Genomic DNA, 26,672 nt, shown 5'->3' with positions numbered 1-26,672 from the left:
TGGAAAAAATTCCGGAAATAGTGTCCACTGAATTTGGTCGCTGTATTGGATTAAACGATATAGAACGGTCGTTATACCGAAAGCAAATTAGCATAGAGCTCATAGGAGCAAAGTTGGGGCTTTTACCGCTGGTCGTTATAATGGAATAGTCTTTATAATGTGTGGTCGTTATAAGGAGCGTCGACTGTATATTAATTTTTGAAAACTGCTTGTATTATCATATTCTTTGATTTTCAGGGGAAATTTTTTCTTGACTGGAATAGACTACATTTGCTACTACATAGTTGAAATGTTACTAGATAGGTGGTGTTAAAAGCATAGTTAATGCTTCACCATTTCACTTTGCCCCACATTCCCTACATTCAAAGCGATCAATCAATGAGAATATTTCATTGAAAGGTCATTTGGAAAGTTATGTCAACAAAAACAACCTTGAGAGATATTTCCTGCAAATTTGTCCTGACAAGAACACTTCAATCCGTAGCTGTTTTTAGAGTTAAAAATTGTGTGGAAAATCCAAAGTACGGTCAAATAATCGTTTGGTAATTTAGATAGATCTATTAATAGATACTGTCATCAACCTATTGGCCATTAGTATTTTAAAGAGAGGTATAGAGCATGAGCCATTTCAGAAAATTCTATCATAGATAGATTTAGTGGTCACAATCAAAAGCCTCCCCCCCCCCCTGTACTTGCACTTTTGTTCTACAGAATTCTTTTAAAAATAGAATAAAAAATGATATTTAAACAGGAAATTAAATCTTTCAGAAATATGACTGGTGAATTAGGTAAGTTAATGAAGTTTTTAGCACAGAAACTGCAAAGCTACTTTCTAGAGACTTTCATTATCTCACTCCTCCTAATATTTATTCAAATAAAAATGAGTAATTATGAACACATTTTATTATATTGTAATATTAATAACTAAATAATTAAAATTGTTTTAAATTTCCTGCATTAATATACCTATCTTACTGGAACATATTTCTTCAGATAAACCTCCTATGGACTCACTTTTCATCATTGATTGGCATGGAATTTTAACAGAATATGTTTTAGAACCTAAACCTTCGTCTGGAATGCAAAAAATGGATGATTCGCCAATAGAACTTGAAGCTACTGCACATGCTCAATGGAGTCTTTTAAGGTTGTTTAATCATGTTCGTATTTTTATTTGAAAAAAAAGAAGTTGGTCGTTTACTCTACAATAATCATTTATATTTTCTTATCTATGCTCTTTCTGTTTGAGATAACTTAATATTGTGTTAAGAAGTAGAATTGCTAATTCAATAATGGTTTATCTGTGCCTTTTAGTTTTTTGTTGTTGTTGCATGCCCCCATGGTCAGCAGTGCTAGACCAGGTCCATGAGTTTGTTTACCCTGGGCCTTTTAGTTTTCTTTTGTTGACTGTGTGTCATATTTTAGAAGTTAAATTCTAGATATATCATTTAACTGTTAATTTTAGATTTACTTAAGTTCCTTGCTTGATAAGCTATTTTGTTCAACTTTTATTTTTACGCTTGTCTTTTTGATTTTTATCTATGAGTAATGATATGATCAGGTTAGAATGATACTGGTGTAAAATTTTGCAATTTGATTTAAGAATGAATTTCGGTTTCATTTTAGTTCCTGCATTAAGCATACCAAAAATAAAATCAAAATAAACTAAAATAAATTATCCACTAAAAGCAAGTGTGGCATTTAGAGAGTCCAGTCTTTCTCCCCCCCCCCCCCCCCCCTCCGACTTTGGAAAATTAATATCTTCGCATAAAGGCGGGCATGGTTTTTGCTGTTTTCCAATAAAATTTACATAGAGTATACACCCTTTGCCACCCCCTCCCCCCTGCATCTTGGGAAAAATTACCATGGCAGGCCTGACTAAAAGCTTGCAAAAATTGTCGGCTCACCTGAATTGATATTGTGGCAAGAATGATAGTAGTGTAAGCATAGGCGGATTTAGGACTGAATTCTTGGGGGGACAGGATTTTTTTTTTGAGCAACATTTTTAATTGCCCTCCCCCCCCCCCCCACCTCTCCCATGTTTTTATCTGTTTTCTGTGATGCATAAGGCCATTCTTTTACTTTTTTATGTGCCGTTTTCATTACTGTGTGTAATCATGCTGTCCTTTTTGAATTGACCTTAAAAGAGAGTGACGCAGGGCTTCCTTTTAAGTGGGATATAGAAGATCTCCAATTTTAGGTTGCCGGGGGTCTCGGGAGGAAATTATGTAAAATGGATATAAAATTCTGCATTTTGAAGTCTTATAAGGGTTAATTGGAAATAAGAGGCGAATCATTTTTTTTTAAAGTTTTACGTTTTAAAAGTGCTTTGTGATGCAAGTTAATACATTTAAAGAAGTATGGTGCACAGATTTAGAGAATAGGTATCAAGAGAGTAACATACTACCCATTTGAAGAATTCTTAATTTATACACTTGATAAGAAATAAAATTTTAGCACACTTTGCTTAGGAGTTTCAAAGACTTGTCTTATTATTTTCAAGGTTTGGTTAGTTAGATTAGGTTTTTAGCTCAAGAGCCCTGGTAGGCTATACTGCGCCAATTCTTTTCAGGGATTTTTAGAACCAATAATTTGCACTTTCGGGTCTCTGAAATTGAGTAGTAGATTATACAGTTGTACAGTATTGTTCAAACTTTGTAAGAAACGGCTATTTTAAGTTTAAAAGAAAAAATAAACTTTAATTTATCATTACAACTTTTTTTTTTTAAATTATAAGTTGTGCAAAAACGAAAAAGGAATAGGGGTAGTGTATCATTTTTTCCCGGGCTATTCCCGGGCTAAACAGATTAACAATATGCACTAAAAGTAAGATAAAAGCAATCAATACTAAAGAATTTCCAAAATTCTGCATTCGGGATTAAATAAATAGCAAGATATGAAGCATGTGAGTCACAAAAAAATTTATTTCAAGTAATATGTTACAAACGCGAGAACCATGATTTTTACATTTTTGATGTAAGATGTAGCAAAGAGCTGAATTTGGCACATTTTGGCATTCCTCCCCCTACAATTTGTTAGAAATTTTAAAATTTAAGGTTTGTAGTCACACGTTTCCAAATATTCAAGGTTTTCAACTACTTGAAAATGAAATTAGTTTTTCAAACACTTTCCATTTTTTTAAGGAACGAATCACAATTTTTTGGCAGTTAGGGTCCACTTCAAAGCAGGGGCAATAAACTATAGCTTGTTTATCTTATAGGCAAATCCGGCCCTTACCTGTAGATTTTTGTTCGATTTTTTGTAATTTTAACGAAAATTCGTCAGTTTTTACAGTTAAAGGATTTTTACGATTTTACCAATCTGTGTAAGGTTTTTATCGGTTTTTATCAAATTTCAGCAAATTTTTCCAAAACTTTTGATGACTGATTTACTCAGATTTCAGTAATGACAAGGACTGACTCACTTAGATGATTATGACTTACCTTAATTTTTAAACAGTATTTAGAAAGTAAGGAAAATGGTACTTTCAATCTAAGTAAAAAGATTCAATTAATCAGAACGTTCAGATAACTGAAATTTATTCAGTTTGCAATAGTATTTACTTTTCTTTCTCAAAAAAAAAAAAAAAAAAAAGACAAGCCGAAAATTTTCCAAGAGCATGAAGTACAGTTCTAACTATTATTTTCATTTATACAAATTTTTTCCTTTAAAAAATAAAGAAAACACAAAAACATTTCATCAGGTAATAATGCGATCTTACAAGAATTGTGCAAAGCTTTCGTGCCGGAAATATATCTCCCTCACTTTTTCTTTTATTCAGACGTTTTCCTTACAATGTATGATTCTGGAAAATCAGAAATTTAGTTTTGAACTGCTAGGGATTGAGATTCCTAATTTTTTCCCCTAAAAAAATTAATGCATTGTTTACAGTGATTTTACGTTATGTTTGTTCAATGGTTGGACCATTTTTCTAGTCTTTTGTTTCATTGTTACATACATTCGTTGAGTATGGTGTTAACTGTTATATTTGATAGTATTTTGCTGTACAAAAACCTTTTAGCTATGTACTTCTTTTGCAATAGCATGCATTTCAAATCAGCCAATTTCATTTGAACACGTGATGCCAGAAGGTTCTTCAAAATCTTTCGTCTGTAACAACCCAAAACATCTAGTTTTTGTGATCATGCAAATTGAAAATAGCGTTCTCAAAAGAGAGAAAACAAATCGTAACGAGTAGATCGTTCTGTTAGCGCAAATTGGGGAGGGGGGAGGGAGGATCCCAAACGTCAATTATTATAAGTGTTGCAGCTGAATGCATAGCTCATTTAGCCTATATTTTCATTCATATACTTGCCCAAATGGTTTTCAGTCCAAAATAGTGAATTTAGACCAATTTTCAGCACCCCAGTGACAGCTGTACTATTTTTATTTAATGTTCAGTTTTTTTCTTTTTCTTTTCTCCCTTCAGAAAAGAACATTGGCTATTCTCTTCATTTTCATTAAACTATTCAAAAAAGAAAAAAATCATAATTTTTTTTTTGTTATAAGATTTTGGAAGATAAGTTGTTACTATATGAACTCCTCTCAAAACTGGGGGCATTGCACCCCCCCCCCATAAATCCATCCATGCTCTTCTGAACTATTCAAAAACAAAAAAATAATGATTTTTTTTTTTTTGGAAGATGTGTTGTTACTATATTAAGTCCTCCCAAAACTGGGGGGGCATTGCCCCCCTCTGCCCCCCCATAAATCCGCCCATGAGTGTAAGTCAGTATCCATGCTGCTGATTGGACCAGCAGGCAGAATTTTTTGCTATTTTTTAATTTACAATAGTCCTTGCATTTTTAGACTTTCTTTCAGTAAACCCTTTGTAAAAGTAGAATGACAATGGTATAAGTCATTCAAAGTTACTTTAAAACAAGTTAAAAGTGACTTTTGACAAAAGTTGATTCATAATTTAAAAGAAAAATTCCCGACTAAAGTTAAAATTAATGCAAGAATGACTCCCGCCTCTCTGATTCTATTCATGCTGTGGCAGATACAAACAATCATTTTCGGGGAGGTCCTTCTGAAAAATGACCCCCCCTTCCCCCCACCTTCTGTGAATGAACTTACGGTTTTTGGGTATGACAAATTTCTGAAACTGCTTATGTGTGATTAAAAACCACTGAGTTGGCCAAGAATAATGCACCTAATAAGGCATAAATGTTGCCAATTTATTTAAAAGCAATGAATGGAAGTAGTATTTCAAATATTTACATTTAAAAATAATGAATTGGAAAAATTGCTGAAACCGTTTATATTTTATTCATTAAGTGTTTAAACAGAATGTGGGTAGATAGTATTGTCAAAGTTTTAGGACTGGGAGGGGGGAGGAGGAGGGTCATGACAAACATGAAACTCCTCTGGTATCTGCCCCTGTAACCACTACATATAAATAAGTAGTTTATAAACTGCATCATAGTTAATTCAGCACCTGGCATTAATTAGTTTATACAACTGCATATTTAACGAAGAAATATAAATGTTTATACTTTCAAAATGTATCAAGACAATCATTCTATTATTATTTTGCATTTTTCAATTTGCAATTATTTTACTTATGGTGCATATGTTTTTTATCCCACTCTATTTTGTCATTATTGTTTAATTTTCATGCTTATATTTAACGTTCATTTTTTAACTTTTACATTACTCTTTCTTTCAGACCCGCTTCTTCTCCTGAAATGGGTCCACCATTACCAGCTACAAATCCACTTATGTTTACTTCTGATTCCGCTTATAATCCAGAACCTAGAAGTCGAAAATCAAGTATGTATTTTCTTAATACTTCCACTCTTTTTCCCCAGTTAGCAATTCATAACTATTTCCTAAAATCACTTTACTGAGTATGAGCTAATCTTGAATGCTATAAAACAAAAAGCAAAGCTCTGAATGAACAAGAGAAGTAATTTTCTTATGTATACAATATCTATCAGTTTCTATTTCTGAAATGCTTGAAATATTAATTTTTTGTCTTTGTAAAAACTGCACTGTCAAACCTTTTTTTTTTTTTTTTTTTTTGAGGACATTTACTTTTTTTCTGCTGAACTATTTCATCAATTTCCCTCTTTTTGTACTTTTAATTTTTATTTATTTATTTATTTACTTTGTTTTTTGAATGAATATTTAAAAGGGATGCTGATTAACAATAAAGTTTGAGTATTTTGCATACTATTCCTTGCATCCAATTTAAGTTATAACGAAATGCAGAATTCCATCACAATAAATATTTCTTGTAGCTGTATAGAGTTCTTTCTTGTTTTACATATTTACTACTAAATGTTCACGAAAATTTCATTTTATAATGTGCCTAAAAATTTTGTTGAGTCATGACTGTTGTCAGGGTGGAAGGTCATGGGAGGTCATTGTGACCTCCCAAAAAATTCCTTATGAAGCACATTTTGTCTGACGACTTGGCCAAATTTTAAGTTCTATTCAACAAAACCATCATTATTCAGTTTTTTTTGTCATTAGAAACTAATAAAAATTTTAAATAATTGAATTGATTTTTCTTATATATATTTTTTTCTTTTTTATAAAAAATTGGCATTATGATTCTTGTTCCAAGAAATTGCTTTAATTATCTGGAATAACATAATATCAAACTATCAACTTAAGGTAAGGGGGATTAACCCTCCTCCCCTACCCTCTTTCCTTTCTTTCTTTTTCTAATCTTTTCATTTATTCATTATCTTTCATTTCATTCATTTCTGTTCTTTTGTTTTTTCCTTTTCTTTTTATTTATTTATTTATTTTTGATGTAGGATTAGATTATATTTTAATTCTTTTTTCCCCATTGTAGGTGGTACTGGAATTACACCAAGTGCAGTAAAATCTACAGAAGTGGAAGAAAGCTGGCTGTCAGAAGTAAATTATTTGCTCTAATTATCTATAAAATGTTCTACCATTGAACTCTTATTAGCATATACAAATACAAATATACATATACAAATGTGACGACCAGCAACAGGCTCTTGGCCCAGCTGGGCTGGTCTTAGTCAATTTAATAGTCCCCAATGAAGATCAATGGCACTCTTAAAACTATCCACCCCCTTGCTCATTACTACCTCTTCTGGTAAGCTGTTCCAAATGCCCACAACCCAACCAAAGTAGTAGTAGTTTCTCCTTATTTCCAGGTTAGCCTGAGATTTGAATAGCTTAAAACAATGACCCCTCATCCTGCTTTCGGTGCAAAAATTTAGTCCATTAACATCATTCATTTTGATAAATTTAAACAACTGAATCATGTCCCCTCTGATCCTCCTTTGCTCCAGGCTATACATATTAAGCCTATTAAGTCTGGTATCGTAATCTAAATCTGAAAGTCCCCTTACTAGTCTAGTTATCCTTCTTTGAACCCTTTCCAATACACAAATATCTTTCCTCAGATAAGGCGACCAAAACTGCACAACATACTCCAAATGGAGTCTTACTAAACTTCTATATAAAGGCAGAAGAACCTTCATAGAAAATTAAAGATATGAAAATTAAAGATATGAAGGGCAAAAAAGAAGCTAAAACTTGTCTTGTTTTCTATTGTTACTTAGTTTAGATTTAAATTTTTCAATTAAAATAGAACTGTGTCCAATTCTAAGTTTTTTAAATTTTTGTACAAGTTGTATTGCTGGTTTAAAATAAAAAAAATTATAAGAAATTAGAAATAAATACTTAGGTAAATGATAGAATAGAAAAGGGAATCAAAAATTAAATAAAATGTTAAATTTAAAAGAAAAAGAATAAACCAAGTAAAAAGGGGAGGGCCGGTATTTATTATAATGTTTTGTACTAGTATATTGCTGCTTGGAATTGTTCCTAAGATTTTAGGCTTAGTTTAATTTATTTCTTTTTCTTATCATTTGCAATGCAGTTTGGTATTTTACGTTCAGAATATTTAATGTTATAAACAGTAAAAAATGTGATATGAAAGAACAGGGTTTGCCGATATATATCAGTCCAGTCGATATATATCATGATACAGTGAAACCTGTGTATAACGATACTGTCTGTAACAATAAACCTGTCTATAACGATATTTGCCTTGGTCCCAGAAAAATTTCAGCATTAATAATCGAACTGTCTGTAGCGATAATCTGTCCATAACAATATTTTTAGATCCCAACAGTATCGTTGTAGACAGGTTTTACTGTATGTATCATGATATATATCCAATATTTATTTTGAAAATATCATATTTTGATATTTTCGATATTTATTTTTTCAACTACGGTATTTTCAATGTAAATATAATATTAATCATAGTAATATTGTTCATTTGTTATTTAAAATAATCAAAAACTTATGCACTATATTTTTGTTGCATTAATACATCATTAATACAGCAAAGTAATAGGATATTTCTTTTTTATTTTATATTCATTTGTATTATTAGTAATTTAACAATTTTAAATCATATTAAAAGTGCCTGATTAAATATTAAACGTTGGTCAGAAAAAAAGAAAATGTCTTATGACACCAAAAACATGCATCTTTTTTTTTCTGAATCATAATAACTAAAAGTAGCTAACAGAAGAAAAATTAGTAAAACACAGACATGTGATTTTTCAATATTTTTACTGAATTCAGTACTTCTTGAGAGAGCAAAATACTGTATGCAGCAAAAAAGAAGAGGCATTGGAAGTTAAATTCAACATGATCCATTTAATTTCATGCATCCAATTAAAATTATCTCTTATATAGACACAAAAATACATGGGAAAGCTTTCAGTTGTAGTAAAATTTACTAACAGTGTTGTGTTAGTTCACACAGCCATTCAATTTCAGTATTTTTCATCGTATTTGGGTCACATGTCTGAAAACAGCTAATGCTACATTAACTTCATTAAAATTGACAAAAATGTAAAATGAAATATTAGATATAAATAATGAAAGAAACCAAAATTTTTAGCTTACATATAGTAATAATAATGTAAGAAAATAAACGGTGATTTGAGGATGCATTTACTAGTTTGAAGACTTTATTTTGTGTTGATTGAAAATATCGGATATGGGTTATTCTCCAGAAAACGTAACTTTTGAATGCAAATATTTTTCAATTTGAAAGCCTTTTGTTTTCTTTTTTTTTCATTCTTACATGAAAGTGTTACCTACTAGAAGTAACCATAAACGATGGCCCTGCTAAGTTCCAATTATTTTACTCATAAATAATAAAAAATTAAAAAATAACATGTTGACAGAAAAAAAAAAAAAAAAAACTTTTAATGTTTAAAAATCGAGGCCAATTTAATATTAAAGTAGTAATTTTGTTGATTGTGCAAACAATCAGCTATTTTAACAATTAGTGGGAATATAATATTAGGCTCTCTTAATTAAAGAACGGCTTAATTAGTAGTTTCAAATGTATGTTAAAAATAGCATTTAGTAAATTTGAGGGTATACTAGCAATTTATAATTCTCGTAGAAAGCCTATTATTAATGTATTTCCCTCCATCATTTATTTTCACCTCAGAAATACTGACATTCATAAGGTCTGTCATGGAGGTGAGATCCACGGAAGTGAGAAATTTTCCATTAAAATAGGCCTAATAGATACATTTCTCAGGGATCTTTTTTTTTCTTCGTTGCTACAATCTGCACATGCTAAGCATATGAAAACATGTTCACCTCTTTTTTTACATTAACTTACATTCCTGAAATTCAGGTTCACAGAGGTGAGAAGTCAGAAGAACCACACTAAGTTTTTAAAGCAAAATCTATCTTCTTGTTTTTTGACAAAAATCTCACAACTTCAACTATGGCTAAAAATAAACAAGATGACTCCCTTGTGTCATGGAAAATGAAATTTGATGTTATTACTGCCACGTGTTAATGAGGAATGACTTTTTATGTTTAGGAAACGGGGGTGAAAATTTATTGTGTGACATGACTCCTTGTCTACTAAAATGAACTAAAACACAATATTAAAAAATTAAATATACTTAGTATTTGATACACATGTGAAAGGAATAATAAATAAATAGGTATATACTTTTAATTAAACAAGTTATTAAGCTACATAAACAGTCACACCAGGTGTGTGCCATGCCACAGAGGTGAGAATTCACATGTTGTGATCCAAAAATTTACTAAAATAAAAATTATTACTAGAAAATTGTTGGCAGGTTTAAATAGATATATTTTTGATGAAATTAAAAATCTTTGTTAAATGAATTATTCTTTGAAATTTTTACTGTAAAAGCCATGTGACAGAAAAGTTACACTTTTTGAAGAATGACCCATATATATCAAACTATCAGATATTTTCGATATTTTTGCTAACCTATAAATTTCTGCTATCAATACAACAGCAAAAACAATGTAAACCTTTAGGCTGTACCTTTCTGATAATGATTCACTAACTTATTTCTAAAGTAAAACTATTTTTATTCTAAAAAGCAAGCTATTGTTAATACGAGAAAATACTCCAGTAATCGCCCATAGAAACCCAGTGCTCGGCCGTTTCATTTTCGTTACTCTACTGAGGAAGTGAATAAATTTGAACAAAATTGAATGCAAAACTTACAGCACAGCAGTGTACTTAAAAAACTAATTATTCCAATAACTAAAAAAGAATTTTGCATTTTGGATGTCTTCATAATGTTGATCAATATATTATCTTCTAAACTGCAAACAGTTTGAATATACATTTCATGCAATATTTTTTTTTATTATTTATCTTCTACATCAGCGGTTCTCAACCTATGAGGGTATATATCAGATAAAAGAAAATCAACCTTCTCATTAATGTTGTGAAAGTGACTAATGTGTACTCCAACCTCACTTGGATTCTAAATTACCTCAAAAAATTGTATATACTTCTTTTCATCTTGGATTTCATATGTTCTAGTAATAAGCTGTTGAAAATAAAGCTTTGAACAATTGAGTTAAATTTTGTGTGTGAAACTATCTAGATTTTTCCTTATTTACTTGTTTTCAGCTATCCATATCAGCTCCAGTTTCCAATTAGATTGCTTGTATTAAGCATGTAAAGAGGGAGAGGGGGGGGTGACCTCATGTCAGTCATCAAAGGGACTGCAGAGCCTAAAAGTTTGAAAACCCCTGTTCTACGTCATTGACTAAAATGATATCATAAACTGCGAAAGAAGAAATTTGATGAATGGAGAAGACCTGTTAGCTGGATTTTTTTTGAGGGGGGGAGCATTTTGAAAACTTCTAAAACATGAGAATTTGAACTCCCCCCTCCCCCCACCCTGGCACAAAAAAGGTTTCAGTGTTAACTGTTTATGTTAACATTAAAGCTGAACAAAAGAGTTGGTAGAACTCATGACCGATAAAGAGCAAATTATTGATCGATATGATTGACATTTGACTAATCTATGTTCATTATAACAAAACTTCAAGATACAGAACACAAAATTAAAATTGTAGTTTTGGAAATAATTTCACCTCAAAACAATAAACGTCTAAAGCAAAATTTGTCATAAAAAAAACAATGGTACTTTGTTGTGAATAAACTGCAGTAAGATGACTTATGTAGGCTCGTCCGTATTTTCAAAGCTTTTCAACGGAGGGGGGGGGGAAGCAAAGGGTGTGAATTCAGTTCATTTCAAAGGAGAAAAACATCAAAATACAAGCAAAAATGCATAATTGCATTATGTTGTGAAAATCCAGAGGGGTCAATTGCCCCCCCCCCTCCCCCCAAATGACGGGCCTGTATGTAGTTAAATTGAAATTCAGACATTTGGGGTGTCATGAAGATAATCATACATCCTTCAGCACGAAACTATGAATTGTGTTATCCAATATGTTTTTCTGTTTTCAGGTTGAAATTATCACTCATGCCGGACCTCACAGACGCCTCTGGATGGGCCCTCAGTTTTCCTTTCAAACCTTTCAACATTCTTCAAATACGACAGTTTTATCATCAAACTCATCAGCATTGTTTTCCCAAAGTTCTGAAACTTATAGTACACCTGCAGCAGATATTTTTACAGAAGAGCTCGAAGTTCAAAGTTTAAGGTGAGACAGGAACTTTTATTTTACATATATTTTCCATGTTTTAGTATTAGAGCTATTACTTTTAACTCTTTTAATTGAAACAGAAACTGGTTTATTTCCCTGAACATGCTAAATTTTTTACAGGCATCAGTTCTAGTAGTTTTATATTGTGCATATCATTAACTTCCAATCATTAAAAAGGACAAGTATCTTAAGACAGTATTGATTCATTCAACTTCATAATTATAGCATTTTTAGAGATTTGTTTTTAGACTTTAATATTTGGTTTTGTTTATTAATTTTTTTTTTCAACAAAAGTTAAGTATTTAAGACTTTTTTTCAGTGATGAACCATTCTATAAAAAATTGCCTACTTTAATTTACTCTAATGTGTCGTATACTTGCTTCCAAATGTTGAGCATGGATTGGTGCAGCTTTTTGAATCAAAGCTTCTCCAGCAGGGGCGGATTTACAGGTTTGGGGGCCCCTTAATCTACCTCTCTTAAAATAAGGGTTTGAGAAACAAGTACTTTTTGCGGTTCTGAAAAGTCTTATTTGCGGTATGGTAAAGCTGCATTATTAAATATTCATTATGTATTTACACATTCTTTTTTTATTTTTGAAATAGACCTGCACGCTCAAATCCAGTTGCTATGCCAGGAAGTCATCAGGCAACGTCTGGATCTCCTGGATCACTCTTGTTTATAGAAGCCAGTTCTGGTAGACTTCAATCTGCTTTATTTTTCCTTTCACTTTATTTCATTGTAAATGGTTTTTAATGTACTCGGTCAGATACAGCACTTTTAGATCCCCAAACATATAATCTCCCCCGCCCTCTCCCATTTTCATTAACAAGCACCTAAATTATTTTATCAATCAATTTTTCCATGTTCACCACATTTCTTACAGGGTCCTCTTGCCAAATCATTCCATCTGCTAGTTTTTCCAAGTTATAAAAATAAGCTTAATCTGACTTTTCTTATCCTTGGCCCTCATTCTATGTACCTTCTAGCTTCTTTCATGTTAGGACCATACGTGATCCTATGTTCAGGTTCATACTAAACTATTTTTCAAGTCTTGATTTTGCATTTTTTTTCTGATACAAGTAAATAAATTAAAGTTATTTGTAAAAATTCTTTTCTTAGATTTTTTTGTAAAGGTAATTTAATTCATTTATAAAAGTATGATCAATAAAAGTACTGATCTGGATGTTCAAATGTAGCTTCATTGTTCATTTATTTAGAAATTATCGTGTTAGATTCCATTGAAGAAAGGAACTTTTTTTTTCTTAACACTTACTATTTGCTTTTCTGCTACCTCATATAGTACACCCGCAGACATCCTCGAGTTAACAATTACTTCAGAAGTATTTTAAAATGTAATAATGAATGAGAATTGTCCTGGTTGAAAGTTAATGTCAGAAATCATTCAATAATTTCAAACAATGAATTTTATAAAAATTAGTAATAAATAGGAAGAATGACATGTAATGTTATTGTGTTTACTTATTAAATATATAATTTATTTAAGATGGTAATAATAATTTCAAGAAAAACAAAGATTTAATTTACCAATTTCTAAATCTGCCGCTCAAAGGAAAAAAGCTTTTGAAATGAATGGTTGATGGATTTGATGAATGGTTGAGGAATATAAAAGTTCTTTTTTCTTGAAATACTTAAAAATGCATAGCATTGATGAGTTGCATTTCTAAAACGAATGAAATTACTTATGATAAGAATTCTAAAGTTCTTTTGAAACGAGCGCTAGCTGTAAATAGAAATAATTGACATACATAGTAAAGTTTATATCTTGATTTTTGAGTGTAAATCAAAGTTTTGTATATAATGAAATAATACATCACAAAACTATATAAAATTAGTTTTGTTTTTATTATTTAGTCATTATTTTTTGAAACCTTAACTCTTATGTTAAGCAAATGAATTTCGGTTTTCTTTGTTATTTTTCCTAACTGAATATGATTGAATATTTTTATTTCAATATTTTTCTGAGTCTGAAGGAACAAAAAAACAAAAAAAAAAAAAAAAAAAAACCCTTAAAATGTATAAGATAAATGAATGTATTAGTGATTACTTATGATAAATATCTTAAAGTTATTTTGAAATGAGTGCTAGTTGAAATATAATGACCTACAAATGGAATTTTTTTTATGTTAATTTTAAGTACCAATTAAAATGTTAGAATAAAATAGTTCATTCCAAAACCATACAAAATTAGATTTTTTTTTAAATATTGTGCCAAACATCAAGAGATTTTAAGAATTGTTAGTGGAAAACTTTGTTTATTTCTGGCTTATTGATGATGTTTCTCAAACATTTTTTTTACTAATATTAATATTATTACTTTAAAATATAGTATGAAGGCAGCTGTTATTTTATCAAATTCTAACCATGTCTGAGGAAACTCGTCATTTCAAACTAAATGCATTGTTTTTTGGAAACTTATTTTCATAGGGAGCTTTGAACAGTTGCCAAATATGCTAGAAGTTTGTGGAAGCTGGCCTGAAAACTGCCAGAGTTTGGATGAAAATAAAGGAAAAGAGCAGCAGTTGAAAGATAGTTTAGCTGATGCAATGATTGACTGCAAATTTGATTCTTTGCACTGTGAGGGAAACTGTGAAAGCAGAGGTGTGTATGTACCGTGCATATATTGTTTATGTTTACAATGGCGGTTTATCAGATTCAGAAGTTTTATGAGTATAATTAGTTTCAGACGTTTTATGAGTAAAAATTAATTTATTTCGCCCATAATTGCGAGAGGGGCGTATTCCTAAAATACTCACTAAAATGCCCGTAAAAAGTTTTTGAATTATAAAAAATATTAATGTAATTGATCAAAACGTCATTTTTTATACATTGTACAACATTTTTTGTACATTTTTGTACATTGTACAAAACGCTGAAGTTTATTCAAAGCAAATTCTCCTGTTTGACAAGGTTTTATGTTGGATTCAAATTTCTATGTAAGGTGTAATTTTAACATTTTTTTGTTTCATTGCTCAAATTGGAATAAAGAGCTTATCCAATGAAAAAAGAAACATGAGAATAAAGTGTCCTAGCCAAGAGCTTGCATACATAAAAGGAATTTGATTTGAATAGGTCTATTTTCTTATAGCTTATTAGGTTGAGGGTGGTAGCTGTACCTTATTTTATCTTATTTCTTTTAAATATATATTGAAGTAATTAATTTATTGTTGATTTATATTTGTTCTTACTTTGATCTATACTTTCTTGCTTTATTAAAATTTGAAGAAAATAAACAAGCTTCCAACTTCTGGAAGGTAACTATTCCCACTTCCTCTCCTATAAAACCATCCCTAAATGGCGTTTCAATGTCATTGGATTGCTGATTGGATGATCAAAAAGTCACTATCATTGTATTGATATTTGAATATTTAATATATGAATTTGTATCATGAAATATTTGAATTTTTATCCTGTTGATGATGCAAGCAAACGAATGTTTTATTAAGTTAAAAAGTAATACTGTGCCCTACAGAAGTTTTCAAGTCTATTTCAATGGCTGATTCATATTGTGAGTCATACCTGCATTTCTTTGAACATTTCGCACGTGTTTTGCTGGAGAATGAAACTTAATGGATGGATGATGTGTGTATTTTAACTTGAAGCATTTTTTACAAAACATTAGATGGAACTTTGTGTTCATTATTTTTGAGTTGAATAGTTTTTGCATTGTTACATTCAATTTAATGACATTTTGCCCGAAATTGAATTCTGTTATCATATGAGTCTATAGCGCTGTAATATTTATTGTTAGCTGGCAGGGCATCCTCTTCTATAGCATTTGCAGTAGCTTCCAAATTAGATGGAATTTGGCACAATCATCTCATTGACATCTAAAATTTTCATACGTGGAACATTCTCTGCTTCCTGAAAAAAAAAACACTCGGTTCTAAATTGGCAGTTATCGCTTATTGTTTAATTTCTGAGCCATGCTCTATTCAAGGCGAAAATTCAGGATATGTGAAAGTTCAATGCCAAACAAGCTAATGGCATCAAACAGAATGTATAACGTCAAAATAATATGTAAGAGGTCAGCTCGTATTTTTCAGTCTTACGAATCTGATTGGTGCAAGTTTTACTCGTGTAAGACTTGCACCTGTCAGATTCAAATGAAAACTCGTTTTTATTTATTTATTTTATTTATTTATTTTTTTATTATTATTTTTTTATTTTAAATTTACTTGAAAATTTGTTTTTTTTTTTTTTTTTTTTTGTGTAATGGGGGCTGCGTTTTAGGCTATTTAGCCCTTAACAGAACTAGTGAGATCCCCTGATATGGCATCCAGTCTTTCATCTGCCACCATTAAGGCACGAATGTCAATGCCACGGATAATTTGCACGCCCAGTTTCCATCAGATGTAGGCACCTGGGCTCTCTTTGATGTGAAATCGCACTAGGAATTTTAATTTTACCGAGGGAATTCTAAGTTACTCAAATGTAGTTTCCAGAAATCACTACAAACTACTTTTTTTGTATCAAACCACTCACTACTCTACTTTTTTCAAAAAGTAGTGTGCTACATTACAAACTACTAAAAAATGTAGCTACTACAGTAGTGTCGTTACTTGTAGTGCGCTACTTCCAACCACTGCTTACAACTAGTCTGCTTTTTGAGGGGAAAATACAGTGGGGAGAGCACTGTTTTCATTGGAACAAAGCTAAAATTAAGGATTTTCTCCCCGAATTTCTCTTAAGTTCTGGCAGCTTACAGTTGGGAGAAGAGGCAGGAGGTTGTCACACACACAAAGCTGTTCCTAAGGCCGCCAGATTTTAGGGGCCTTAATCAAAGAACTCTGCATACTAAGGTACCCCTCCCCAATCATAAGGATCAACTAAAATTTCATTTTATAGACTTCAATTTCAGAAATTTCCAGGACATCTCTTCCAAGGCCCCACCCGCCGCCTCGCTCACCTAACATTGTAGCAAATCGTCAAGAATTACATTTTTGGACCTTCAACAGCAAACATTTGCTGAGTCCCAGACATAGCCAAAAATAGATTACAGTTCGGTATTTAGGACATCAGGAGGGCCCTTCGATTTACTGTATTAATTTTCAATTAAAACTTCAAAATAATTAGAATAGTGCTTTCAGAAGTTATTTCTGGGTAAGCAAGTTTTTTTTAAGCATTAGAAATGATTGTGAAACTCGATTTTAAACCTATAAACAGTTTAAGTTATAATTAAAAATGCGAGCTAAAAATTACATTAACTTTTTGTTTAGTTTTTTCTAGAGAACTTAGACTTAGGGACACAATTGTTTGTCCTCATGGACAATTTCTTTCCCTTCAGCTATGTCTCAAAGTAAGTTCTTAAACAAAAGTATTCCATCACAAAAAAGTTGAACAGAAGTAGATAAAATGTTTACAAGAACAAGACTTGCTGAAAAACTCATAATTTTTATTTTTATTTTACTTTTGGTAAAAGTGTGTTGTGTGATATCTCAAGAAATTCGATTTTTGAGGTAGGAAAGATTTTATGAAAGATATTATTATAGTTGCTTAGTTATTATTTTAATGAAAAACCTTTATTATATATAGATTTTCAAGAAAGTTGTGAAGAGTTGAGCTCAAGTAGTTCTCATTCTGGTTCTGTTGGCCATGTTTATGAAGCTGGTACATCATTGCATAATTGTATGGATCACACCTTGGTCTTTCCATCAAGTAGAGAATCACCAGATTCTTCCTAACATTCGATTATTTTCAAAAGTAACTATCTCTCTTCCTCTAACATTTCTTTTGATACTTAAATTGTAATGAAATGCCTCTTATATTATAACTTCTAGTGGTGAAACTTTTTTTCATACACTTCTCATTTTATGGTTATGAATGTACTGTATTTGGGGAAGTCTCTTTATACTTTTCTGTTACAAACAAAATGTTCTGCCTCATGAATGTCTCTTAATTTATGGTTGTATTACTGTAAGTACTGTAATGAAAAATCTACAAATCAATTTTTGTATTTATCATCAATGAGATCTTATGTATATCTTTTAAGGCTGTTAAAAATCTGTGCCTCTGAGCCAGACTACGTAAATTCCGAAATTGCAATTTTCTGTTTATTAATGCATTGTGAGCTTATTCCGCATCGAGCCATGTGAATGTAATTTTTGAAAAAAGATTCTTCTCAATTTTTTACCGGGGTCAAAAGAGCGTGCATCACATCCTTTGCATGCACTTGCAACTTTTTCCTCTTCCATGTAAAATTTCTATAATGTGATTTACGTCCATCTGTCTCTGAGGTACAGATATATGAGGCCCCTAGTTTCAAAACCGGATACTTGCAAAAAATTCGATTTTCTTTTTTTTTTTTTTTTTTGTTAATCTTGTAGAGAATCATAAGGCCTATTTGCCTGCTCAATATTAGGTTCAAAAACCGCTTCTTTCCCCCTTGAAATGGGGCGGGAAGGTCTGCCTCAGTTTCTAAACCGGACTTTTACGTCTCCTGTAAAATTTGGTTTTCTACAAGTATCTGGTTTTGAAACTAGGGGCCTCATATGACAACATGCATGCTTAACCTCATTTCTCTTTCAGAACTATGTATGAATATTGAATTTACCATCAATTATTCATAACAAAAGAGGACAGACATATTCTAATTTTATGAAACAATGAAATAGTGATATTAAACACTAAACTGTATTCTGTGCCTTAGGTTTTACATGTTTCTTGCAAAATTAATAAGATCTAATTTTGAATAAACTTCCACATGGTATGCAAATCTGAATTTGCCAACTAAACTGCTTTTGGTTGATTCAAATAATTGAAATAACTGCTCTTCTGCTAATGTTTTATTATGCACTCAGATGCATATAAATATGAACATAATTTTCTTTATCATTAAACTTTTTAAATTATTAGTGCCTGAGATGAAGTCTAGTTATTTAAACTTTATGCAAATTTTAAACTTCTTAGCTCAATGTGTGTAAATAAAGCTGAGAGTGTGCATTTTATATTATATGTGGTTTCTTTACAAAAATCGTATTTACCTTAAAACTAAATTTGAAACACTCTCCCTTTCTATTTTGAAATGTCTGTCTCTACTGCCTTTACAAGAAAGATGTAAGCTAAGAAATGCACATTTGGTGACATCAATCATGTTTAGCTTGGACCAAATTGATGCCAAACAGATGACTAATGAAAATACTATTGGAATACTTTTTTTTCCAGAAATATCTCCAACAGTGGCATAGTGACAAACCTTCTGGTAACCTGTTTGTTTACTTCTGGTTAATCTTTTCTGTGAATGCAGCATAGAGTATTCTTGCAACTTTAACCCCCTCTCCTGAGCACTGATACTAGGAGCATAAGATTGTTGAATCATTGTTCTTGTAAAGCCCTGCATAATATATTTAGATATGTGTTGTTTTATGCTATTGATATTAATATTTTTATGCTCTTTTTATTTAATATCAACTAATACTTTATTTTTATTTCTTAGATATGTCGTGAAACATGACATTTCAACTTGAACAGCTTTACTACAAACAACGAGACATTTTACCCTGCTTAAAGAATTTCCAAAGAACTTCAAGAGATGGCGATTCAGGGTCCATTGCTAAACTTTTTGCTCAATAAACATTGTACCATATTAAAACAATTTTCAGCGAACCACAGTTTTCTTTCTCCTACAATTTAAAGTAATGCTGAAGGAAATCTATTTTTAATTTATATTCTTCTATATAGAATTTTATTCTTCCAGCGTTCTTGTAAATATATCAGTCATCATATTGATTCAGTATCAGCTAAATCTCTGCAGTTTGAAACGCATTTTTCATTAAATAACTAATGACTTAAAACTAAGGAAACTTTCATTGTTCAATGTTTGTAATTTTCATTTACTAGTCTCTGACTGGTTGTATAACAGCATGCATTATATTTTGGAGTGCAATTGAAATGTTCATTGGGACCAAAACAAGGAACCAAAATATTGCAATTCTTCTTTTATTTATCGAGTCCAGTGTAAAAATTCTAACTGTATGCATTGACATTGACACATTTTAATAATCATGAATATCATGAATCATGAATACATGTTTATCAGACATATTTTCTCCTTTTATTCCTGCCTAATTCTATTACCAGTAATTACCATACTACAGTAATTACCATAAAAAGTGGAAGAAAAAGCTCACATTTTTTTGTAAAAAATTATGCATCACTAATGTACAATAATCTCTCTCTTTTTTATAATAATTTTGCAGCCTCAATTTAACTCTTAACTATTAAATGCCAATTTGCATATTTTACTGTCTCTATGAATTCTATTTCTAACTAAGGGTTTGTCCATAAGTAACGTCAATCTTTGAGGGGAGAGGGGTGGCTCGTGAAATTGTAACAACGGAAAGAGGGGGGTAACAAGTTGACATCATAAGATTTTTTTTTTATTGATATGTTTATGAAAAATAATGTGACCTTTAATGTGGGGGGAGAGGGGATCAAGAATGTTGAAAAAAAAAAATGATATTATTTATGGACAGTCCTAAATCAAGTATTAAAAGTCGTTGAATTTGCTGCAAAATGTATGTGCATGTTTTTTAGCAAAAATTGCATCATTTTCATCATATATCAAGCATTTGAATAGTCTGACACCTTAACAAGAATCTCGTATGTTGCTCAAGAAAACAAGTAGTAACCTCAGGGTAAAAATTTTGGAAAAACATGCATTGAATTTTGTCATTTCATATTTTAACTACAAGCTTTTATGAAGTAGTTCATAATGAGGAGAAGCAAAGTGAAAAGAATCATTGAATGTATTCAAAATTAAAACTTTTAATTAGCTTCGGAAAATAAGCAAGTTTCAAAATTTGCTTTAATGTAATTAATGCTTTTGTTATTGTTGTTTTGTGCCAGCTGGGCTGGCAATTTGGAGTGTGCTGCTTTATTTATCAAGCTGTAACGTGATTTGGTGTGAAGTTCGACTTCTACAGTACACACATGCCACAAGAACCCGTTTGAAGGGTAGGCAACCAATCACAGCATAACAACGCATTCACACAAAGACAGGACAAGGACAGATGAGAGAAAGTACATCCATGCCTGAGTCAGGATTCAAACCCGAAACCTCCCCATCTGCAATCAGACTTCTCTGGTCACTAGACAAGGCAGTCGGCAATTAATGCTTCCTTTTTTTTTAACTTAGTGAAAATGGATTGTAAATTCGCTTTCAAAAGTAAAAATCATTGTTATTTTAATTATTATTAATTTTAATTCATATTTTAAAATTTTTATTATCTCATTTCTTCTTTTTGTCCTTGTTAAATTGTGTAGAATTTATTCCTTGTTCCCATACCATTTCCTTGGATAATGATCCTGGCAGTAAAATGTTTATAAGGAGAAAGAGTATTGTGAATTTTTTAACCCCGGTTTTAAAAATTTCTTCACTTGAAGTTGTAAACAAATAAAATAAAAAAGCCTTTTCATTGAATGTTAAAAAGTTCATTGCTAATTAATGGAACCAAAAAGTTACAAACTATTATTGTCAAACTAATAACATACTTCCGTAATTAATTATTTATTTTAAAAATTTGAAAAACTGACAAAATTTTAATTTATGCTAAGATTTTTAGAAATAAAAATTCTGCTATTTTCTAAAATGCATTTTTCTTGGTTCATTTAAAAAGCTTGAAATCTAAAAGCCAAATTAGGAATCTTTTGTAATTTATATTGCATTAAGAAACTCTTTTCTATACGTAACACACATACATTCTATATGTGCTTGCACATTACAATAAATTGTTCTTTTTAAAAGCTCCAATTTTGTATCAAAAATATAAAGTGTGCCTGAAAACTTTGTTTATAACTTCGTCAGGTGCATTGAATGTAAAACAAATACTTGCAGTATTAAAGTATTACTGTTATGCAATTTGATATTGAATGAAGAAATTAAATTTTGCACTCAAAAAATGGTAGTTGTTAACTATTACAAAAGGTACAATGTTTATGATTTCACATTTTTTTTAAAGATTATCTGTGATATTTAAAAGAAAAATTTTAAATAATTGTATCATACCCTCTTAAAGTCATTAGTAATAACTTATTTACTGTATTTTGCAAATCAACTTTTCTTCTATTTGTTCTACTTTTCAAAGAGCAAATGTTATAAGGAAAAATATTTTTCAAGATTTGTATACTTCTTACGTTTTCTTTTTTTTTTTTTGTAACTAAATAATTACAGCAAACTCTTAATAATTGCTGACCTAAAATCAGCAAGGGTCTGAAATCCACATAAGATTTGAGATTTAATTGATGAAATTGATAATTAAATATTGAGTAGGAATTCGTGATGGAAATATGATTGTGAAAGTTTATTGTTAAAAATAAGGATTTTTTATTGTAAGGTTTAATTTTGCTTCATATAATTTGAACTAAAATCTATACCTGATTATTTTCTTGCTATAATTTCCTGTAGCCTTGGACTGGTTTTACTTATTTTTTTTTATTTTTTTGCATTTTTTATACCTTTTTATAATATTCCATCTTATTCACCATTATATTTTTTTTTCTGATTATAAGTTTTAAATTACATAATTGTACAAAGATACTAAAAAATAAAAAAACATGTGATTCATGAACGGAGACCTAAAGCTAACAAAAAATGCTTAAATCATTCTGGGAGATTTTAATATTATTCATAGATAATATTGTTGAGTGTATTTTGTGCAATATGAAATTTGTATGTAAGTATCATAAAAACTAGTTTGTGTATAGTAAATATGAGCTCATGTTTATAAGGAGAAGGTTCTCAAAAAATCATTATTATCAACATTTTTGAGGTTTAAGTTTTGATATTTTAAATTTAATTGAAATGTCTATGTTTGCTTTGTTTATCATAATGTATACGATACATTAGTACTTCATTTATTGGAAACTCTTTTAACTGAAACCTTGTTTAACCAAAGTCGGTTTCAATATTTTTATTTTCAAGTAAAAGAACAACATGATTTTGAGGTCACCGGATGGCGACAAGTCCTGCTGCAGGCACTGTGTTCGTGATGCATTCCATTATTTTCTTTATGCTATTTCTGGCATTCTTGCTTCCCCCCCCCCCCCCCCAAACCCACCAGTAAACGTTTGAAACATTATAAATAATTCTATCTTTTGAAATGTCATAATTTAAAAGGGATCAAATCAGCAAGGGTTTTTTTTAAAGTTTTTTAAAACTATGTATGTAAGTTAATAAAATTACAAAGATACATTTTAACACCTTGTTAAGAAATGTAACCTATGGATTATAGCTTAATATCCCTTCAAGGTCAACATGTGAGTTCGTCTCTTTCCCCCCTCCTTTGCCAAAAATTAAATTCACCTTCAACATCTGATCTTTTTCTGCCTTTAATATAAAGTACATACTTAAAGCATGTATAATATATCTTTTTAATTTTCATTGTTTTTTCTGATTTACGTATTTACTGAACATTTATTGTTTTTAAATAAAAGTAGCTTGTAGTTAAAAATCACATGCAGTAATTATTTTGCACATGTGTGTATGTTAAAATGGTGTGATCTTCTGGTGACCAGTTTAAAGCTCCCTCTTTAACCCCGGAGTTTTCGATTTACCATAGGGGGTCCAGTCCCAACCACTTTGGTTAATAGAGGTTTTACTGTATTTAAATAAATAGCAGTTTTATGAATGTTATGCATGATTATGTGTTATGCAATTTTGTCTTGGCTGTATCATTTATATTATGTGCAAAACAAGTTTAAAAAATACCTCAAAATAATTAGCATTCAATTATTTGCTAAATCACTGTTTGAATTATCAGAATTTTTTCTTTTGTTGTTTTTTGACATTTTCCTGCAATCGTTTGTAATTATAACTCTATAAAAGTATTTATATCAACAAACTGAATTGCAATTATAGGAAATTTGATACTGTATAGCTCTTGTCAAACTTCATCATTAAAAATATTTTCATTTATTTTCAGTGTATCAAGTATATTATTTATAATGCATAAAGATCAATGTGGTAGGTGCATTATTATGGATTCATTATTTTGTTCAAATGCTTTATCTATAGCAAATGAGTTTTATGCAGAACATCTTATTCAAAAGCATGTTTGATTATGCATTGAAAATCTATTTTGTTCAATGTATTGAAAAACAAAAGAATTGTTAAATGATGCTTCTATTGTTTTCAATTTATACTTCATAGGTTTGATTGAAAAAAATTGAAAACAAAACTTCTGACTTGTTTATTAATTTATTTAACTTGTTTATTAAATTTTTTAAAGTTAGTTTTTCTCTGTAGTTCTGATTGTTTATTATTTAGCAAGGGCGCCCATATATGGGGGCAAGTGGGGCTTGAGCCCTTCCCCCCCCCCTTGGAAATTAGAACTTCCTTACTTTTAGTACTTTTTTCTTTGCATAAATGTAAAACCATTTCTTCTCCAGCCATTAATGAATAAGTTATTAAAAATGTCAAATTTTAATGACTCTAATATGTCCTGAAATCGGCTTCCACGGGGAAAATATCCTGCTAAACCATGGTTAAAAAATCTGACACCCCCTTACAATTTCGTATATGGGCGCCCATGTTATTTAGAGTATATATTTATTTGTCATTGCAACATTTTAGTCATAATTTAATCATTCAAATTTGATTTCTTAAATAAAAATGTAATGAGAATAAAAAAAATAATGGCTCTTGATTAAAAGTAGGGGTAAAGTTCAATTTGAGTACCATTAAAGAAAAACTTTTTATAAATACTATCCAATTCCATAACTAGATTTTTTATAAAAAGAATACAAGATCATTTTTGAACTAAATTTAAACTATAACTTTTTATTATATATTCAACACTTATCAAATTTAGATTTGGTTTGTGTAAATTTTCATATATTTTGTGTGATATCAGCATGTTTATGTGATAACATAATCTTGTAAAAACAAGAAAATATCCACCACATGTAAATGTGCATTTAGTGACTCACTTTAGTGATCTTGTAAAACAAATTGTTTGTTCTTGTAGTCTAGCTTAAAGTAAGTAGTGTCAGTAGAATATTTATTGAAGTAAATATGTTTATTTGCTGTAAATATATGAAATGCACATAAATCTATATTTTTAGCATGTATTTTATGTTCTTAGTTTAGAAAATATATTTTTTTTAAACATTTCACTGTAGTTCTTTTAATTTATTATGATAAAAATATGATCTTAAACAAATCATCCTCGTTTTAAAAATTATAAAATATCATTTTGCTCAGTATTTATATTTTACTTTGTGGTTTAAATATTTTCTGTCATATTGCTAAAGCCATGATTTATTTGCGTTCAAAAATGTTTGATGTGCATTAGAATGACTGAGTTATTGTTATTATTATTATATTTTATTTATTTATTATTATTATTATTATGATTTTTTATTTTTTTTTTTTTTATTTTTATTTTTTTTTTATTTTTATTTTTTTTTTTTTTTTGAGTTTTGCATTGTAGAAAATTTGCCTGTTAATTGATATCCAAGGTAAGCCAAATTTATTTCAAATGGCCGATAACCTCTCTGATCAAAATGATAATTTTTGAAAACTATGTAATGCAGCAGCATTTGATATAAAAAGAAAAGTGCAAGATGTTTCATACTAGCATCTACACAATTTGTTATTCCTAATTTGACATGTTGGGATGACTTACTAGGTGGTAAGGTTTCTGTAAAGGTACTCTCAACCTACATTTGAAGGTTTGCACTAGGATGTGGGATTGTTGGATTCCCACATTGTTTTCCAAAATCCCACTCAACATAAATTTATCTGCATGCAGTTCTCAAAAAAGTCCCATTAAACATTTTGGTCATGAAGAAAAATCCCACCTTGAATGATTCTTTTGTGTGAACCCTATTTGAAGCACAAGGGCGGATCCAGCTTCTGGTTTTGGTGGGGGTCATTTCCGGAAGGGGACGGCAAAAATGGGGCGTCACAGACAAAATTTTCAAAATAGAAATCTCTAAAACCGAGTTTTAGGTCATCTTTGGTCACTTAGGGGGTGGGGGTGGGGGTTCATTACCCCTACAACCCCTCCTCTAGATCTGCACCTGTTGGAGCAACAACCCTTACTTCTTACAATGTCTGTTGTTATGATAAGTACTATGATATTAAGCAAACTGTAAAATATTTTTTCTTCAACTTTACACTCTAAGAAATCTAAAGTGGAAGGAGCATTGAACTTAAAACTTAAATTATGACCTATCCAGTGTTGCTCATGAGTGGGGAGGGTGGGGAATTTCAGAGGGTTCAGTAATAGTACCTTTTTTTGGAGTCTTGGTACTTGGAAGGAGTTTGTCTTTGGAGGCACTCCTGACTCATCAGCTCATATCATATTTACCAAGGACAAAACATAACAGTCCCATGTCGTCAACTTGTTAAGGTCGCTGTCTTTCAACAAGCCAACCCGGGTTTAATCCCCAGCATGACCTATGGAAATGAGGACACGTCAGTTTAAATTTAAGGCTATATTAATGGTTAGAGTTTCAAAACTGCAAGTTACATGTATCTTTTTCACACTTTTGTTTACATAAGAGCAGGTTAGATAGAGAAGCTAGGCTAGTACTGTTCTACCATTTTAATGTTTATTGGGCTGTAGAATGAATATGAGGTGCATGTGCAAGATGCTTTAGAAATCCATCCACATTCTGAAATATTTGAAATTTAATCTTCTTTTCCTTAATCTTCTGAGTTTTTTCT

General features: G+C 30.5%; 1 protein-coding gene across 1 annotated transcript in view; it reads left to right on the top strand.

Moving 5' to 3' along the window:
* The window catches only part of LOC129220718 (BCAS3 microtubule associated cell migration factor-like), a 38,790-nt gene extending 19,251 nt beyond the window's left edge, over positions 1-19,539 (top strand). The window contains exons 13-20 of the mRNA XM_054855148.1: positions 994-1,147; positions 5,669-5,772; positions 6,806-6,870; positions 11,783-11,979; positions 12,586-12,677; positions 14,429-14,602; positions 17,537-17,704; positions 19,437-19,539. Coding sequence (XP_054711123.1) covers positions 994-1,147; positions 5,669-5,772; positions 6,806-6,870; positions 11,783-11,979; positions 12,586-12,677; positions 14,429-14,602; positions 17,537-17,685 — 935 coding nt within the window. The 3' untranslated portion in view covers positions 17,686-17,704; positions 19,437-19,539. The remainder of the gene's footprint in view (positions 1-993; positions 1,148-5,668; positions 5,773-6,805; positions 6,871-11,782; positions 11,980-12,585; positions 12,678-14,428; positions 14,603-17,536; positions 17,705-19,436) is intronic.
* Positions 19,540-26,672: the final 7,133 nt, after the last annotated feature.

The sequence above is a fragment of the Uloborus diversus genome, chromosome 4, assembly GCF_026930045.1.
Source record: "Uloborus diversus isolate 005 chromosome 4, Udiv.v.3.1, whole genome shotgun sequence".
NCBI lineage: Eukaryota > Metazoa > Arthropoda > Arachnida > Araneae > Uloboridae > Uloborus > Uloborus diversus.
This window is presented reverse-complemented; position numbering and strand designations above follow the sequence as displayed.